The sequence below is a fragment of the Callospermophilus lateralis genome, chromosome 10 (genome assembly GCF_048772815.1).
Source record: "Callospermophilus lateralis isolate mCalLat2 chromosome 10, mCalLat2.hap1, whole genome shotgun sequence".
In the NCBI taxonomy this organism is placed as follows: Eukaryota; Metazoa; Chordata; class Mammalia; order Rodentia; family Sciuridae; genus Callospermophilus; species Callospermophilus lateralis.
In genome coordinates, this window is record NC_135314.1 from 94,759,681 (window position 1) to 94,780,015 (window position 20,335).

At 33.0% G+C, this 20,335-nt stretch overlaps 2 protein-coding genes across 9 annotated transcripts in view; one reads left to right on the forward strand and one right to left on the reverse strand.

Annotated features, from left to right (window-relative positions):
* Window positions 1–16,184, forward strand: part of Phc3 (polyhomeotic homolog 3) — an 84,835-nt gene extending 68,651 nt beyond the window's left edge. For 5 of the 7 annotated variants that reach the window (XM_076868950.2, XM_076868945.2, XM_076868951.2 and 2 more), the window contains 3 exons: window positions 1,197–1,329; window positions 1,429–1,660; window positions 7,126–16,184. In XM_076868950.2, the coding sequence (XP_076725065.1) occupies window positions 1,197–1,329; window positions 1,429–1,660; window positions 7,126–7,280 (520 nt within the window). In that variant the 3' untranslated portion in view covers window positions 7,281–16,184. Of the gene's footprint in view, window positions 1–1,196; window positions 1,330–1,428; window positions 1,661–4,982; window positions 5,116–7,125 lie in introns of those variants that run through there. The other 2 variants (XR_013092534.2, XM_076868949.2) reach the window with 2 other exon arrangements.
* A 2,286-nt stretch (window positions 16,185–18,470) lies between these two features.
* The window catches only part of Gpr160 (G protein-coupled receptor 160), a 45,394-nt gene continuing 43,529 nt past the window's right edge, over window positions 18,471–20,335 (reverse strand). For both annotated transcript variants that reach the window (XM_076868448.2, XM_076868449.2), the window contains exon 4: window positions 18,471–19,890. In XM_076868448.2, coding sequence (XP_076724563.1) covers window positions 18,808–19,824 — 1,017 coding nt within the window. In that variant the 5' untranslated portion in view covers window positions 19,825–19,890 and the 3' untranslated portion in view covers window positions 18,471–18,807. The remainder of the gene's footprint in view (window positions 19,891–20,335) is intronic.

A 20,335-nucleotide genomic window follows, 5' to 3' on the forward strand; every position in this document is an offset into this window, starting at 1 on the left:
TAAATTCCCTCAAAGAATTTAAGATCTTAATTTATATACACCAGTGAATTTCTTTCTTTAATATTTTATTTTGTATTGGTGCCACCAAAGTATACATGGTAAAACTCTTATTACTTGTTTCCTCCAAAAATGGATTATTTCACTTGTCAGTCTATTATTCAAGTAGTCTTTCATATTGATCTGTAATAAAATTATATTGAACTCATGTTTTAACTTAAATTCTTAATTTGCACATACCACAACATGCAAAGTTTTTCAGAAATTTGTTTCTACGATAATTTTGTTTTATTCTTTCTAGGAGTGAGTTGGCAAACTTACCCAGGACAAGTTCTTCCTGCTGCTTATATATTTCATGACATGTGAAAATTACATGAAATTCAAATTTCAGTGTTTAAATTGAAAAGTTTTATTGGAACACAGCCATGCTCATTTAGCAGTTTCTGTGGCTGCTTTCACACTACAGTGACAGGGATGAGTAGCTGTCATAGCCCATAAAACCCATGGCCCTTTATAAGAAAAGTTTATCAGTCTTTGTTCTAGGGCTCTGAGATCTCCTACATGGTATAAGACTCTTTAAAACAACATCATGCCTTATAAAGATCTGTGTTCAAAAATATTAGGCAGTCTGTGGATATAAAAGAAAAATAAACCAATTTTAAAGAATCAAGACGTCCTTCCAAATTTCCTGAATAGTGAGCACAGTGCATTTGTTGTAACTTTGAAATTCCAACTTTATATATTTTTACTTTGATTTTTATAATATTTAAAAAAATTTACTAACTGCTTGAGATCCTCCCTCTACTACATCAATATCTTTTTTATTAATCTCTCTTTAGAAATTATTACTTGGGAAAATACCAGTTTGAATAGATTCTAAATATTTACTACAAATTTTTTTTTCTGGAACTTTGAATGTTTTTGTTGCTATAAAAATTAGTTGTACTTGTATTTTACGGAAAGGTTCTCACTATCATGCTGTAATCGTTATCTTTTTATAGGTATCCAGTGTTATATTGAGATGTATTATAAATACACAAATCCATTGACTAATTTGGACTTTATTTTATGAGGTATTATGTTCCTTAGTGAAGAAAAGGCACTTCCTGACTCATAATTGCACTTTAAAGTCATAATTAAACACTAAATGAGTGTCTCATGTCATCATTTAATATTTTTTTCTCATTTGAATTTCCTAGGTACAATGTTAGCTGTTCTAAAAAATTTGCACTTAGTCGTTGGAATCGTAAACCTGATAATCAAAGCCTTGGGCATCGTGGTCGTCGTCCAAGTGGCCCTGATGGGGCAGCAAGAGAACATATCCTTAGGCAGGTCTGTAGAAACCTTGCTTTAATATACTATACCCTTTTCAGAAATGGCAAAGAAAATGCAAAATACAATGCTGTATTTTACTTGTACTACATTTTCCAGCTTCCAATTACTTATCCATCTGCAGAAGAAGACTTGGCTTCTCATGAAGATTCTGTACCATCTGCTATGACAACTCGTTTGCGCAGGCAGAGTGAGCGGGAGAGAGAACGTGAGCTTCGAGAAGTAAGAATTAGGAAAATGCCCGAGAACAGTGACTTGTTACCAGTTGCACAGACAGAGCCCTCTATATGGACAGTTGATGATGTCTGGGCCTTCATCCATTCTTTACCTGGTATGTAATTCACCATTTTGACTTTAATGTTTTTCTTGTGTATTGACACTCAGGAATGATGTTAGATCCATCCATATTTTTGCACAAAAGGGCTAGAGAAGTCTGCGTGTATGTATAAATTAAATGGCATTTGCTATTGAAGTTTGATCTGTTTCCTCTTGCTTATTCCCTCAGCACAACTGGGTATTTTTTCATACCCCCAAGTCGATAAAAACTGACTAGTCCTGCTTCTGTGACACCCCAGCTGGTGAAGATATTAAGGTGCTCTCTTCTCTTCAGTATTAAGGTGCTCTCTTCTCTTCAGTCTGATTTCTCTCGAGAGGTCAGTAGAGAGATTGAATCAGACACTTCTTCCCTTCTACTCTATTTTTCTATTCTATTTCTTCTTATTTCCTATTTTAACCTTTACAAAAATGAAATGAGACTAGTATTTTTTAAACATTTTTGAAAGCTAATAAAGACATATAAGATGATAAAATTTTGTTTTCTTTTTAAAAAATCAAGCTGGTTCTTTTAAAGGAAGCAGCATTCTTTAATTCCTTTCAATAAACAAACTTCAACAGTTGAAATTCAGTTATGATACTGATTCTAATATTGAAGGTAATCTTCTTATTTATGTTTTCCTGTTCTCTCAGTTTGATACTCTTTCCATCAACTTAAGTCTCCTTTTTTCTTTAAAGCAACAATAATCTTCATATCCACTCTCTCCAAGGGGTGGGCAACTAGAGACATCAGTTGCTCATGATGAGATCTGTACTGTTTATATATGTTAAGATGATATATTTATTTTAAATCAGCAAATCTTACTCACTTTGACTTTATGAGTATGGTAAATGAGATTTTAAAATGTTTCCTTTTGGTTTTGTGAATCATATTATTTTTCTTGATTCAAGATTTCTAGGATAATATATCTCATCAGAATTATCTACTAGACTCCTATAAACAAATTATTTAGCTATAATTGCTGACTTTCTGTAAAGGTGACCAAAGTCTCAGAAGAACACTTACAGCTAATGTGGTATGCAAGAAAATATATTTAGAAATAATAATTTTAAAAGCTGCTGCCCATTTTAACTTACATACAGAACTCTCTGGCATTTTATTAAATATAGCTTTTATAAAACTTTTATAAAATGTTAAAATATGGCCATTTTAATAGAAAGATGGAATTGTTTAAAGCAGGTATACTTTTTTCATGTGAAAATTTTAAGCATATGCCTAAGAAAACTAAGGTCTGAGTTAATTGCCCACCATGTGGGTTTATAACCTGCTTTAAACTCAATATACTAGAGGATAGTGAATCTTCATTGGTTGTGGTTTTAGTATTTAATAAAACAAATTTTACTCTTGGGACCAGTATAGTTGTCTTAGGAATTAACACTGGAATCTGTACTAATCATCTGGGGTTGCACTTTGATTCTATCATCTTCAGTAGTCCTCATCTTCCAAGTGGAGCATGTGATCTATTTGTGAGTCTCCTTTCTCATTTGGGAGAAATACTCCTTTCCTTTTGGAGAGGAGAGTTGGTATACATCCTCAGGAAATTAACTGCCCAAATAATTAACAAATAATAGCTATTGCTGATTCTTTTATCACTTAATGTGGTTTTTTGGGCTAATTTTCCCAGGATCCATTTGCTCTATTGCTACTATTGGCTGCTTTATTAGAACATAGGACAACTTTTTGTGTCCCATTTGTGCTTCATTTGAGGTTAAAAAAAAGAAATTAAACTTATTATTGCTAAACTTGGGGTGCTTGTCAATGAGTTAATCTAGGTACTTAATTTTGTTCTGAGTTCTTTAGAGAATATTATCCTTAAAAGGAGACTGCCTTATAATTTATAATTACTTGGTGCTGTTTTAGAGTCTACTTAGTATAACTCTTTCCCTTTACTGATAAAATGGGAGTATTTCTTGACTGTTGACAGGCCAGATAAGCAGCTTATTTCTGTGATCAATTACCCCACCTTTCTTAAAATTTTTCTCTGAATAATGCCTGTAGCTTAAGGTAAATCTTATACCAGGACATACCTGTATCCTCTGGGCTTTGTGAATTTCCTTTTGAGTCTCTTTTACTTCATTCAGGACTGTTAATTTTCTTGGAGTAGTGTCTTCCCAAGCTTTTCTCATGGTATGAACATGCTCATCAATTTTGTAATCTCTTGCATTGTTTCTTTCCAGGGTAGACTTCCTTCCCCTTCTAATCAGGGCACCTCTATTTTACTGCTAAGGTTTTCTGTTCTTTTTGTATATCATCTTGTTAACCATTCTGTTGGGACTGTTTGTGCTTACATGTAGTACACACATCTCTCAGAACTGTCACCACAGTTAAAAACTGTCTTATAACTTCTCGTGCATTAAAAAGTTCTCTATAAGAACAATTCTTATTTTCAAAAAATTATGTGGGTTATCTTCTTTAACTCTTCCTTGTGTGGTGAATTACCTTTTGAAAAGATATTCTGTATTAGGTGGATCAACAAGATTTCTCTACAAGCATGTAAAATAGGGAATTATTTCTTCAAAGTACGAATATTTAACTGGTATTTTGTTAAACTAGTTTTGAGAGTTGTTTATTCTGTATTGAGTGATAAGTGATCTTTTTACTAATCTTACTAATCAGTTTTTATGTAGGGCATTTTTTAAAATTTGGGGTTTAAATGGGGAAGTAATTCTGTTCATTTGTAGGGATCATTTGAGACCTAGTGCAAACGTCTCTGTCCATACTGAGAACTACACTATGCTTGGTTCCCCTGAGGTAAAGGCAGCTGAGCCGACTGGTTGCTTCAGTTGGTGTATATTTATTGCACATTACTGAGTTCCAGCCATTTTACAGAAGTATAAACTAATGTCGGAAGCTCACAGAACTTCAGTTCACTATATCTTGAGCACTTGGTTTTTTAAATGTTTTTCTATACTGAGTTTTTAGAAGTGTATTTACTTCTGTTTCCCTGTTCCCCTGTTTTAAAAGGCACTTCATTTTCTCATATTTATACTAATGTAACTATATTTTTTGGAGGTTGGCGTTAGTTTTGATCCAAGTTTCTCAAAATATACTTTCCTAACGATGCTGTTTTCCAAATCACTTTTTGTTCTTTATTATTTTACCAATACTTTTACTGTCCACCTATGAAAAAACATCTGATCTGCAGAGGAATCTCTCAATGCAGAGGAATAAGAGCGTGCTATATATTTTCCTTATGGAGAACTCATTTCTATTCCCAAATATAGCTCTTATGGTCCTCATTACTTCTCATTGCTCCTGTTTTCTGAATCTAAGTTCTATCCTATCTTTCTCTTTCCTTTCCTGTGTTCTTGTAAGTAAGACTGAAGAGAGAAGAACACTAGTTCTTTCATAAAAAGAAGGATGAAGTCACAACTAGATGCAAGATTAGTCAGTTTTGTCTGCCCAGTTTTGTTGAGAGCTACCTCTGAGAAAAGAAAAGGGGCTTTTCTATGGTGAGTAATCTTTCATCTCTATAGTTTCTTTTAAATGATACATGGGCAAAACCATAAACATTCTGTAGAGGGTACCAAAATGTTGACTTTTAAAAATCTGAGAAATTATTAAAATAGAGAAATTGAAGGGCTGGATGCCATATAGGAAATAGTAAAGATAAAAACAGGACACAGGAAAAGAAACAACTAAGAGAAAAGGTGGCCTCACAGCTGAACACAAAAAAAGTGATTTACTCTTACAGATAATTCTTCTGTAGTAGAGTATATTTTTGTTGTTTATATTTTATTCACTTATTCAATTCTTCACTCATTCATAAATATATGTATCTTGCACCTAAAATGCTTTGCGTTTGGTGCTGACGTTACTAAGGTAGGAGACATCTCATACAAACCAGAGGATGATATACTTGCAATAGAAGACAAATATTATTCTAACAAAATTGTGATGGACAAGGTGTAATGTAATCATTTCTATTCTTCATTATCTTTTAGGTTTTTTTTTTTAATTTTAATTTTAATTTTTTTTTAGTCATACATGACAGCAGAATGTATTTTGACATATAATACATACATGGAATGTACATATATCTTTTAGTTTTTGTATTTTCTCTTTGAATGCTGATTGCCTAAAATAAAAACACTTTGAAGTTGTTAAGTTGTTAGTTCATTTTCATTCTTCTTGGCTTCATCATTCATTTCCTAACCTATTGGTTTCTTTACCTCTAATAGGGAAGTTACTGAGTAACTTGGATGTGCAAAAATTTTGCTATATACCAAAAACATTTGAGGCTCAAGTGGACACTAGTATTGTTACCTGCTAAAGCATCTGATTTAAAATATTCGTTATTTGTCAGAAGATTGGCATGGAAGTTCATAATTTCAATGAGAATGTGTTTCTTAAGATTTAAGGTTGAAATTATAATTTTTTTATACCTTTATTTTTTTATGTGGTGGAGGATCAAACCCAGTGCCTTGCTAGGCAAGTACTCTTCCCCAGCCCTGAAATTATAATTTAAGTAGCATATTTCAGCAACATTACAATACATTGATAACCTTAATCTCAAGGGATTGGGTCTGTCCTGAGTGAACAATATTTCAGAGATACTTGGCAACAAAGATTATAATTTAGAATAAGGTACAAATGATAATGAAAATGGTATTCTGATACTTAAGAAAATATTTCCAGATTATCATTTAAATAGCAGAACATTTTTTTTTTTTGGTTGTAGTTGGATATAATACCTTCATTTTATTTATTTATTTTTATGTGGTGAGGATTAAACCCAATGCCCCGCCTATGCCAGGTGAGCGCTCCATCACTGAGCCACAACCCCAGTCCCAGAACATTATATTTCATTCCTCTGTACCTGTATGTGAAGGATATATTATACAAAGCTCATGAGATGTATCTACTAGTTAATCCAAGCATGTGTGGCATGCTTCAAGGTGATAGAGACCTTTTTATGAAGGAAACGTTATGATTACTCTGTACATTTTTACCTCTAATTATTTTTAGAGCAAGAATTCCAAGGAAGTCTCTCTCTCTTTTTTTTTTTTTTTTGGTACATGTAAGCTGAGAAAATTATTATTTTTTTTATTTTTTATTTTTTTTTATTGGTTGTTCAAAACATTACAAAGCTCATGATAAATCATCTTTCATACATTTGACTCAATTGGATTATGAACTCCCATTTTTACCCCAAATACATATTGCAGAATCACATCGGTTACACACTCACCTTTTTACATAATGGCATATTAGTGATTGTTGTATTCTGCTACCTTTCCAAGGAAGTCTCTTTACATAGATTTTGAATTTTTATTTTCAGAATGCCAACAAATACTCTCTTTTTCAAGGATGAATCCCAGGCTACTGTATATAAATTTCATTTGTTTATCAACTTGTATTTCAGATTCTTAGACCCAGTGAGAGTATAGCTATTGCTGTTAGGAATTATGTCTAGTTGTCAAGTATTTAATTCTAAACTCCGTCCTCTGATTAAATTCCAGGTTGTCAGGATATTGCAGACGAGTTCAGGGCACAAGAGATTGATGGACAGGCCCTTCTCTTGTTAAAAGAAGACCATCTCATGAGTGCAATGAATATCAAGCTAGGCCCAGCCCTGAAGATCTGTGCACGCATCAACTCTCTGAAGGAATCTTAACAAGAACAATAAGGCTTTGATATAACACCAGTTTTACTCTTTTTAAACAGACTTGTAAGGTAAAGGCCTAAGTTGGCCTAGAATATTACACTTATGATAGATGGCCAAGCACACTGGGAACTCCACATCAAGTGTTGACATTTCTTCTACAATATAATTAGTCATCATACATTTTCATGATTAGTCAACATTGGTAAAATTGATTTTACAGGTTACATGCAACATTGAAAAAGCTGCTATAAAGGGCCATGGTATTTTTCAAAGAAACATGTTATGCTAGATAATTTTTAAAAGTGATGTTTATCATTAATATAAAGAATTCTTTTGAAAGTAACTTGATGATTTACACTTCTCTTTTGATTCACTTTTCTCATACATTTTTGTACTCTATTCATTCTCTAAAGGTTGTCATAAAGATATGGAATGATTTAGGAGTCCAATGATGGGATCATATGCATTGAAATATCAGTTTGCATTCTTAAAAATGTCTTTAACAAATGCTCTAAGAAAGGATTGTGTTTTAGCATAAATGATACTTATCTGGAGGTCAAAAGAGTTGATTTCTATTTCAGATAATTTGGCTTGCCTGACAAGTTTTCCTCTCAGAGTTTGTACATTTAGAGCTGTGCCTCTTGATAGAGATTGGTTTGTTCTCCAGGGAACATTTGCCAACGTCTAAAAACATTTTGATTGTCATAGATCAGAACTGAGTTTTGGTGAGGTTGCTACTGATGTCTAGTAGGAGGCCAGAGATGTTACAAAATGTCTTACAATGTGTAGAACAGCCCACCACAACAAAGAATTATCTAGTAAAAAATGCCACCAGTGCCAAGGTTGAGCAGCGTTGATGAGAAAGGAATAAAAAAATGTTAATTCTTTCACTCAAAGGAACATTTTAAAGAGATAGTTCATAATGAGAAAACATGTGTAATGGAAGTATTATTTGGATAGCATTAATGTTCTGAAGTATTTTTCCAGTTTATTAAGCATAATAGAAAAAGATAAATCCATAAAATTGGTCAATCAAATAAAGACTAGCTTACAATTTGACACTCAGTACTGATTCATATTAGTTATCTTTCTTATCTCTGTGCTGCGCACTGATGAAGGCATGATATAATTACACTTAAGAACCAGGGCACCATTTTCTGGCAAGGAAGTTTTGGGTGGATATGTGATTGCACTTTGGATTTCTTCTAGTATTGAACATGCACATTCCTTTTTCCTTTACTAGTTTGCATGCTTCCTGCAGAATACTTACCAAGTGATTTCTCTTGGATGATCAGATCTAACTTAAAAAAACTATGAAGCAAAACTTTTTCACTAACTTTTCAGTTAGTTTTCTATAGAACTAGGACACTAAAAAAATTGTGGAGTCCTGACAGCTTTATAGTCTTGGGTGTCAAATGTTTTATTTGAGAAGACTGTGAAAGTTTCCGTCATTTCCTGTATCTTATCTTTTACATGTGATTGAAGGAAAATACACTGATATTTGGCCACGAAGTTCATTAAGTGAAAACAGAGAGTCCGTGAGTTTCAGTCATTTCACTGCTCTTTTCAAAAAGATTGCGTTGAGCTAGTAAAAAACTAAAGATGTCACAAGACATCACAGATATTTATCTTTTGGCTTTGTGTACATTAGAAAATGTTGATTATTTTTATACAAAAATATAGCGGGTAATTTTTTTAATCTTTAGATGCCTCTTGTTTGAATGTATGCTTTGTGGGATTCTTTGTGTAGTTGTTTTTAAAAAAGATGTTTACTGATAGTCATGTGTAGGGTTAGAATGTGTAATATAATGGAAGGCTCATGTTCCAGACCCACAATAGCTTATAGTCTATGTTACATATTTCTTTGTATCACAGTTTTAATTATTGGATTAAAGTTCAAGGAAAGGTAGGTACTCTACAGTTTTCATTTATTAGTAGTTAATCATCAGGACATCTTGCAATTTCAGAACATAAACATATGCTAAGCAGTATTAAGAGATTGTCCATGTATGGAGGGAGGGAGGCACAAAGGAAAATCTCCCCTGGAATTAAAACTTCATTGTAGTTAATCCACAATTAATATAAAATTGATTTTTCAGGGATAGCTCCTCTAGCAATAATTATTTATCTCCCATAACTATTTTGTTTATAACCTTTAAGGTATTAACTTTGAACTATGTTGAAAGTTCCTTTTATTTTCTTCTTCTACTAATGTAAGTTGTTCTGTACTGGAAAACCCCTGTGCCCAGAGGAGTTTCTGTTGGAGAACACCGTAGGGTCCTTGTAATTCTGTTGTAACCCACTCAGAACATACCTAGAAGATAAACTTGCTTTTTTCAAGTGAGTTGATTTAGAAATGGCTCATCTGCTTATCAACTAGTAATTCTCCCATTTATGCAGCTATTTCTTTCTAGATGATTTAGTCTTATTAATTTCAAAGTTTCTTATAGATAATGGATATATATGATACTGATCGTCCACCTCTCCTGAAGTTTAGGCAGCTTCACTATGATATATGTGGGGAGAGTGCTATTGTTTTCATTTCCTTTCATATTACTGAGTGTTTTAGGGTTTTGACTAGGGAGAAGGAATAATAAGCAAAAGGGAACACGGGGGATTCTTCCTATTTTTGCTATCTAAATTTGCATTTTTTAACTTCTTTAAACTGTTGCACTCTTTTCGCATTGGGGGGCGGGAAGACCATAATTTTGAAATGTTAGTTGCTTTAAGCTTTGTGTTCCTAGTCAAAAACCTTGAAAGAGCTGGTTTGTAAAAAAGTTATTTTTATATGACATTAATATGCATCAAGCTTTGTGTAGACATGTGTAAAACACAGCTCTGCAGCTTTGATATAATCAGTACAGTGAAAGACAGAGTTGTTGTCATTCTTTGGTGGCATATCACTTTTTAAAATTTGCTATGGAGTCCTTTAAACAGAACTTTAAGTCCGAGTTTAAAGGCCACCTAGGGATAGAGAAGGCAGAATGGAATTAAAGAAATGTTAATCAACAAGCTTGAGAATGGGAAAGCCACAGACCAGGACATTGGCCTTTTTGTTATTGTTGTTGTTAGTTTAGCCCATTTCAACACTGAACAGATTGTTTTACTTTTGATGTTAATGTTCACATTTTACCTAATTTAAGAAGGAAATGATATTTTAAAAGGTATTCCACTGTTTATTTTTGCTTCCTAATGCAGAAACACTCAGAATAATACCTAAAACAGGTATTATTGTGACCATGCCTTTGAATAATTTTTTGACATACCTAATCATATATTGTGTGAAACTATACCAGACATTTATTCACAAAGATAAGTCTTGGATTGATCTCTGTCTCATAGTGCTCCAGCTCTCACTGACTTGTTCAGTTAAATTTCTTAAAGCCTAGTATCTATATTTTCAAGGTTTTGGTACCACCACGGCACAAATATAGTAGGGAAACAATGGAGTTGTGTAGTCTTAGCTTATGCTTTTATGTGTATTAATTTTGGAAATTATTATAGATGTAAATGAATGAAGCTGACATTACTACTATGTCCAGTGGGTAAAATCCCTGACTGGAAACCCTTAAAATATTGTAAAGTTAAGTTTTCAACCAGAAGATGCTGGTTATATTTTGTGGTTCAAAGACTCTCATCCTTGGTGAGTGGCAGAAAATACATGCTGCCTACTGGTACTGAGCATTAGCTGAGGGCCTGAAAGGGCTTCACCTCACTTCCTCCCCTAAATCCTCCAGCCCCCACCAAAAACTGCACAAAAACTTTTTTCTTAGACCTCTGCTTGAATACCCGGAGAGGATTTTGTGATGGGGCTGGTTGATTATAGAGGTAGCTTGGAAGGCCTAATGTCTAACAGTTATGTTTCAGTAAAAACTTTTAGGCAATGGAGACTGGCCCTTCTATGCAAATTGTTTGCTCAGTCTGTTTCTCATGCACAAAATGTGAAACTAGTTGTGTCCTAAAGGTTTTGAGGGGGCAGGGGAGGGGTTGGAGGAAGAAGTGGAGGAAGAGACCAAATAGGAAGAAAAGCATTCCAGAACCAAAAGGATCTAGAAGAATTTACATTACATGAAATCATCTAATGTAAAGGTGGCCTTCATCAATAGTTCAAGATAATAAATTATAATTATTTGATTTCAATTTTAGCAGGTTTGTTTTAGCCTTTTCATTTCCATGAACAAAACACCCGACATTAACAACTTAGGAAAAGTTTGTTTTGCAGAGGTTCTGTCCATGGTTGGCCAGCTCCATAGCTCTGGGCTCAAGGTGAATTAGATCATCATGGAAAAAGGTGTGTGGTGGAGAATAGCAGCTCAGACAAGGCAAACAGGAAGCAGAGAGAGCTCTATGTTCACCAGGGACAAAATATGAACTCTGCAACCCCAGTGACCTACTTCATCCAGCCCACCCTGTCAGGCTATAGTTACCACCACCTAGTTCATGCATATCAGTGGATTAGTCCACTGACTAGGTTACTCCTCTCATAATCTAATCATTCTTGCATTGTCTCATGCATGAGGTTTTGGGACCTCATATCTAAACTATAATAGGGTTCGGGTTTCTTTATTTTTTCCCCTTTTCCTCCTTTCTTTAGTTGTTTTTTCTTTGTTTTGTTTGTTTGGGTTTTTTTTTTTTTTGGTAGTGGTGGTAATGGGGGTCCTGAACCCAGGACCTGAAACTATCCCTGAACTACATCCTCCAGCCTACTATCATTTTTACTGGGTTAAAATTTGCCTATAATCAAACTCACTATTTATAGCACCAATGATACGTACATGAGTAATTTTTGATTTCTGAAGATGAAAGCTATTATAGTTGAATATGTCAGAGATTCAAAGGTTCATTGTTATAATTGAGTGGCCAGAATTACGGAGTTTTCATTTTCAGATACTACAGTTGAATCACCTTTGTAGACTTGTTATAAAGAAAGGTATTTTAAGATAGCATTTTGTGGTTGTGTCTCAGTCTAAGAATTGGGTGACTAAAAGCTATAGTTTTCTCTTTACTAGTCTGAATTGTGTTTACACAAGCCTACCTCTGTTTCTTTGGTGCAAAGCAGAATGAACTGTGACATGCACTATTTAGCCCACATTCATTGATACTGACATTTTATAAATTTATTTAGAGCATTTGATGAAATCAAATCAGATTGTGGTTAAATTTAGATAAGCACAGATACACTATTAGAAAAAATTAAATATGCAATCTTATTAAGATTTCATTTCAACCCATTAAGCTGTACATCTTAAAAAACATTCTTTGGTTACATATCCCTCTTTTCTTTTGTTAGAAGAATATAAAACATGCCCTATAGTTTTTTTCATAGCAGCAGTACAAGCCATTTCTTTGATACAAAATGTTTAAAATTATACTACCTTCTTTGGAAAAAGTGTTTCCTAAAATTTTTTTTATAATTTCCAAAGTTTTACATGTTATTTTTAGAGCTTATTTAATCTCTTTTAAATTATACTATGAAAAAGTTCTTTCTGAAAGTTGTAGGGCACTAATACAAATATAATCATTACCATCATATTCCAGAGAAGAATGGGGAGTCCCTTGAAATCATTTTTAAAATCTTAAATGTAGCATCTTAATGCAAGCTCTTCATTTTACTCTGACACATGCACATAACCCTTGCAAATGTCGTGTTCATGGAACTTTTAGAGAACTATCTACCACAAATGCTATTTTTCCCCTTTTTGTAGCTTGTGAACAATTTTATTTTCAGATGACAATTTTAATCAAATGTTAGATAAAAGATACAGAATGAGTTTGGTTAAAGCTTTATACTTTAGATTTTTTTTTTTCTATTGCCTTTTGAAAAATACAATTCTCAGTGATACTGGTGATGTTCAGTGAGAATCCATAGAAAAATGTGTTGTTTAAAAGAAGTATGGTAGTGAGTGAATTTTAATTTGGAAAAAATGAACTAATTTTAAAAGGTTCTTATGCTTGCATGGCATAGTTTTAATTAAAAAGAATTTAAACTGCTAAATTAATTCCACTAATCACCTTAAGGATTGATAGCTGCCATCATTTATTTGTTGAAAAGTTAAACTTCATGGCATGTTGTTGAGTGTTAAATCTATGTTTTGTGGAGCTTTAACTGAGGGCAGTGAAAAAGCTCATGCTTATGAAAAGTGGGTGCCCTTGAAGTAAATACCAACCTATTTTAGAAAGGATTTTTTTGTGCTTCAAGTAAACTAGAGGTGTCCAATGTTTAATTTTTTTCATAATACTTAAAAGTATTCTTTTTCTTTGGATAGTATTAAAAATGAGTAGAAATAAATCATATACTTACTAAATTAACATGATAAGCGAACCTAATACACACTGGCTTGGAGACTGAGTTTTGACTTAGTTGGTTAATTAGCTGTGTGTGCACTTTGAGGTAACTGTTTTTAACCTCTTTGAATGTGCAGTGTGGTGCCTACACTCTTCAAAATGTTGATTTGGATTTAAATCATCATTTGTATACCTCTCAGCTCTAAAGTTACTATGGTAGGCCACAAAATGAGATATTTTTAAAGTTGCTCCTACTCAGTTCTTTTTTGCTTTTTAATGGTTCATTTGATACTTAATTAGTAAACATCCATTTTCTGTGTCACTTGCTCTAAGGATTGAGGTAGAAAATTCATACAGACAAGGAAACGAGGACCTTTTTCTAAATGCTACCTATTAACTACTGAACATAAAAACACATATGCATATTGACATTCATGCACTTTCATCCATTTAGCAAACCATCTGAACACTTATATTGTTTATGGAATACACGATGAAGAAACTAGTAAGTAAAATCTTCCTGACCAAAGTTCATTGTGACTTAAATGAACAAGGTCATAGTTAGTACTAATTAATGTACTGACTGTAAACTTGGAACTGAGAGGGAATTTCTTATGCTTTGGGTAAAAGACTAGATGGCATACAAGGGGTCTGAATCAATCACAGTTCTTGTAACATTTCACATACTGCACATCAACTGACCATGCACCTGATAGGCTACAAAATTAAGGATCCTTTAAGAGCTTATATTTTGAGATTGTTATGATATCTTTATTTGGTGCTTTGAGTGTTTCAGAATTGTGGCTGTACATGGTAAGTAGTAGAACAAAGATTTACCGAACATTTTTAACTACAAAGACTTTCTATACAGTATTGACACTGTAGCAGTTTTTCAAAATTGAAACGTCTCAAAGGAAATCGCCAGAATAATTTTTTTTTAAGCTAGGAAGATTACAAACAATAAATCTTGTTGTATTTTAAGGGTATTACAGATAGCTACCTTTAAAAAATATATGAAAATTGGTAATAAAAAAGCCTATGTATTACATAATAAAAGGGTGCCCTTTAAAATGCAGAACTGCTGAAGAAAAAACAGTTCCCTGCTTGAAGTGGCAAGAATCTGGGAAGTAAACATGGAATGGGAATATCAATTAATTGGGTGAAATTCCCTTGTCATTCTGGGATTCTGTGAATCACATTGTAATTCTAGCTTTAAACATTAACATCAATTGCCAGTAATATTCTCTATAAAGATATAAAATGAAAAAATATTTTAAACTTTTATGCATCAAAGTTGCAGCTTTTTAAAGCAGGAAAATGTCCAACAAAGTGTTCATTTAGAATCTACATTATACTCTTTCAAACTGTTCAGAAACACTTAACTTCTGAAGTAGCCAGATAGCCTGGGTTTTGTAAATTGTTCCATGAAACTAGTTAAAAATTACTTTTAATTTTTTAATTTTTAAAGTGTTCCTAATTTTTCAGATATTTTATGCTATTGAAATGCCTACTATGTATGTACTTTAATATATGTATATATGTTCTTAAATTTTAAAAAGTCAACTGAGTGCAAAAGATGGTGCAATTTTGGGTATATAATTCCCACATTGTTTGATTAGATTCCCAGTCACCTCATTTAAAAAAAAAAAAAAAAAACCCGTTTTGTTTTTCCCATAAAGGGGGAAAAAGTCAAAGTTACAAAAAGTATCTTCACAGTAAGGATTACACTTGCAGTGAAGGCTGGATGTTACAGACGGCAGTGCCCAGGGATAGGTGCTGCTGCAGTGGAAAGGTTTTTCAAGGCTCTTGATTAAATCAGTACCTTTTGACTTGTTGCTCATTAAATTTTTGTTAATTTAACACAGGCAAATTGTTGTGATAAGTTGTTTCAAAAATGTTGATGCTTCAAGTACATTAACTAGTTTAATTATTTCTTTTGGTTCCTCCAGTTGTTCTAAAATAGGACTTTCATATTATCAAAACCTCAAAAGATGACCTACCTGGAATGAACTGAACAAATATCACCAAGGGAGAAGGAAAGCAGTTTTTATCTTTACTGAAAAAAAAATTAAGATTATATATAGATGTATTCTTACATTGGACATTGTAATAGAGTCCTCCTTATGGGAAATGGAATAGTTTTAGCACTCTTAGCATTAGAATTCCTAGACTGGTGTCTATAGCTACAGTTTTAAAATGTATAACCTGAAAATGAAGTTAATTTTGCATTATAAGAGCACACCATGATCTATGTAAAAAGTGTTCATTTGGTGTATTTTTTTAAAAAAAGAGAAAGCACTTTCATATTAACAAGTAGCATGTGTATGAATTTTAGATTTTCCTGTTGTGTCTATTCAGTGAAGTAAGATTGAGCATTCAAATGTTTGTTGATGGCAACATTAACTATTAAATGAAAGCACCTTATACTCTGCTGCTTAAATTTGCTTGTAATTGCACCTTTGTTAAACCTGCACATTTTCACATAGAATGTTGTAACATTGCTTCATGTGGGTCTGGATAGAAGATAGTGGGCCTGCAGGATCATTTATTTATATTGTTTATATTACAATAATATATTGTAGACCATTGTAAGTTCATTTCTTTACAAATAAAAGCCTCTTCCATTTGGCTGGTCTATTGAATTCTTTTTTCTTTAAGCTTATGCGATATGGGGAGAGATTGTAAATAATTTAAATTCTGATTTGAAATCTGCAAAGAGTATAGTTGTTACTAGTTAAGCTCAATATGTTTAAAAGTATTTCATTTCTACATTATGGCCAGTTGGAAGACAATATATATATTCAGAGGAAAAAGTAACAATGAAATAAGAAGATCCAGGTTTAGATCTTTCTAAACTGTTTAAATATATACCCTATTCACTTGAAAAAAGGATTACTTCAACTGAACTTTGGATACAGCTGGCTATTTGCATTGTTTTTTTAATAGAACATGTGATATTTATTCCTGAATTCTATTTTTAAAAAATATTTTTAGTTGTAGATGGACACAATAACTTTTATTTTTTGTTTGTTTGTTTTTTAATGTGGCGCTGAAGATCGAACCCAGTGCCTGACACATGCTAGGCAAGTGCTCCTCCACCCCTGAATTACATCCCCAGCCCTGTATTCTCTTTTTTTAAATTGTACCATGCAGTATAGTGGTTCTCTTCTGTTCAGTGTCTGCTGTTATCAGACCGTGATCACAGCAGTGTGTATATGATTCAAGTCAAGCCAAATAGTCATTTCCTGAGAGTTTACAACTGAAACCAGGAGGTGCTTTAAACTGGAATAAAAGTCCTTGGCTGTTGGCAGCCAGAATGCCCACCGACAAAACCGGAGAAATGCCTAGTATTTTACCGCATCATCTTGCCAATGAAGAGCTTTTTCTTAGAATAGCTCAGATTGGGTTTTGTATTACAGGTGGAGTATTCCTTATCTGAAATGCTTGGGACCATAAAGCTTTTCAGGTTTTGGAATATTTGTATATACTTTACTGGCTGAGCATCTCTAATTCAAAACTCAAAAATACTCCAAAATTCAAAACTTTTTTCAGTGTTAATGCTTAAGTTTCAGAATTCAGAGCATCCTGGAGTAGGGGTGTTCAACCTGTACTCAGAATTCAGTCCCTAAATTCTCGTTTATTTAGCTACCACTAGTCCTCCTAGGTGGCTAGTGGTAACTAAATAAACGTGTGCTCAAGGAAATGATTTTCTTTACTATGGCACCTCAAACCCGTAAGACACTGCAATTTCAACTGAAAAATAATTAGGAAATCACATTCTTTACATTTGACTCTAACAAACCATTCTTTTGAAAAACAATGAGTGGGAGCATGAACTCTGGAGCTAGACCTCTAGGTTTGAATCTCAGCTCCCTTAATCATTAGCTGTGTGATCTTAAATGGGTTTCTTAATTCTGATGTCTTAATTTCCTTATCTGTAAAAACGGATAACAATAATATCAATCAGAGAGTTGTTTTAAGAATTAAATCAGTTGCTGCATTTAAAATACTTAAAACAGTTCTTGGCACACAATGCTTCCTAAATCTTTGCTGTTATTAGTGCTCCATAGCACTTGTTTTAGGACATTTTCAAAAAACAGAAAGTAACCCATTTGTAGATCATGAACTCAATGGGTTACAATTGGCATTTCTAAAAATTGACACTAATTATGTATAACGTAGGGATAAATATTTTTATGACACATAAACTTCAGTATGTATATAAATGAATATCACTCCTGATGTAAAAAAATATATATCTTACAATAAATGTGAAAAAAATCCCAATTTTAAAAAATGGTTTAGATTCATGCAACATATATTAGTATATGTAAATGGTGATTAAAGTAGCTACATAGCTTAATTCATAAAGTGAACTGAGATTATTCTACTACTCACATTGCTTTACTCCAATGGTTCTTAACTGGGAGCAGTTGAGCCCACCCACCAAGGGAGGTTTAGCCGTGTGTAGACATTTTTCATGGTCATTACTGTGGAAGAAGAGCTACTGGCATCTGGTGGGCAGAGGACAGGGATGCAGCTAAACATCCTACAATGCACAGGGCAGTTCCCCACAATAGTTATCAAGCCCCAAGCCTCAATATTACTAAGAATGAGAAACCCTACTTTACAGTGTGATATGTTGCTAATATGATTATGATTTGACATGCAATTATGTGACATAAGTGAAAATGAATCTAGTATTTCATGAAAGAGACCTAGTCACTACTCCCAATTCCCAGGGTAAACAGCTGAAATTCTTTTCCAATTCTTCCAATAATATTTGCATTGAGAACCAATATATTTTTTAAATTAACTAAATTAAATTTTATAACAAATCATTTAAATAAAATAGTCTGACTTTTTTCTCTAAATTTGATAAAATGTTTATTAAAGTTGGTAATGAAATCTCATATTTACATAACATTTGCATCCACTTTTGGGGGGCAATACAAACATCAATGTGGCCAAACGTTATTATTTAACTTTTGTATTAATAAGCAAATTAATATTTACAGTGTTCCTGAACAGACTTTAAAAACTTCTTGGCATCTATTTTGTTTTTAAAAGAAAATACTACTTAATAAATATAGTCCTAAAAGATATGCCAAAAAAAACTTTATAAAAAGTTAAGGGGAAAAGAGCTTCTGTTCTTTTTTTTTTTTTTTCCCGTTATGTCCTCAGTTGCCATTCTTACTAGTACAATTCTGATTCTTGTTGTAGCTGTTTTAATTAGTTTTAACATGAAACATTAACAAATTATTATTGATATAGGCTTTTCAATTTGCTCAAGATTATTAATTGTAAGTGGAATGAAGCAGCATTTCCAGTTGACGAATGGATCCTTAGGTAGTGTGATCTCTCTTAAGTAAAGCTTGTGACAATTAAACCAATAAATTGCAGCAATGAGAAAACTGTTGACAAAGTACAACCAGGGAATGTTCATCTCAATATATGCTGGAATTTGTACTTTAAATAAAATGATGACAACCTGAAGTAGTACAAATGGCAACCAGGTACCAAGAAAACAGACAATAAGCTTGGACAAGAATATTTTTTTAGAGTTCACAGTATAACCAGAGTGGGATGAAAAGGGAAAATATAGTATAGTTTCATTCTTATAGGATGTTATCCTAATAGCCTGGATCAAGGTAATAACTTCTGACCAAGAAGTTATAAAAGCCACAAGTAAAATCAGCATCATGGAAAATGATAGCCAGTAACTCTGAATGCTGACATAAAAAGGACACTGGTAAGAATAAACATTCTGTGCCTTCAGGCTTTGGTAAATAGCTGGATCTCCCAAAACATAAACAAGGACTGAAATCCAAATTAAAATGACAATGAAGAAATAAAATAACTTTTGACACTTAGATGAAAGCTTGTTGGTTTTAAAGAAATTCAAGCAATAATCTATACAAGCTATCAGGAAAACCGGGTAATGCAAAAAGCCATAAGTAAAGGAAATAATTTGAGTAAATAGGCAGATGTGATATTTAGTAAACCTAATGCCTAAAAGAATAAAATCTGTGAAATAGGATATAATGGAAATGTTCACCAAAAGTAGAAGATCGACGAATGCTAGTGAAATGCAAAAATATTCCATAAAATTTTGATAGGTGTTTTTTCTTCTCATTCCTAGTGTGAGGATATTCAACAATATTTTCCCAAGTATGATCAAATACAACAGACTATTAACATCTAGAGGATGGTCTGGTTGGTGTAACTGGTACTGAAAAGAACAGTTCTCTGGAGAAAGAGCTGTCATAGTTTTAGTTTAATTTCAAGAAGACCTGCTGAAATGCATGATAAAGCACTGCTGCACTTTCCATCCCTGTAAAAAAAAACAAAAACACGAAAAGAACACTTTGATATTATCTTAATGCTGTATCTGTTTTAAAACCTTACAAAGCAAGCACCTCTTTCCTTGAGGGGAAAAAAAACTAAATCATTTTCCAAAATAAGTAAATATATAAATAGGAATTCTATTTCTCATATTACTTACAGGATATAGAACGTCATCAAGAAAAGTTAACGTGAATACACTGGTCATTTTTTGAGAGCCAGACATTCCAGAACTCTGATATGTAAACTAAAATTTGTATATAAATGACTAACTTCTATATTAAGTTTTAAAAACTTGTGGAGGAGATAGAGAAATACTTTTATTTACTGAAGCCAAAACACATGCTTAAAATAGCAGCCTGGTAGTAATACTCAGAACAATCAATGATAGTTCTCATACAGTCCCACTGACTCTGAACAACATTACCACCACC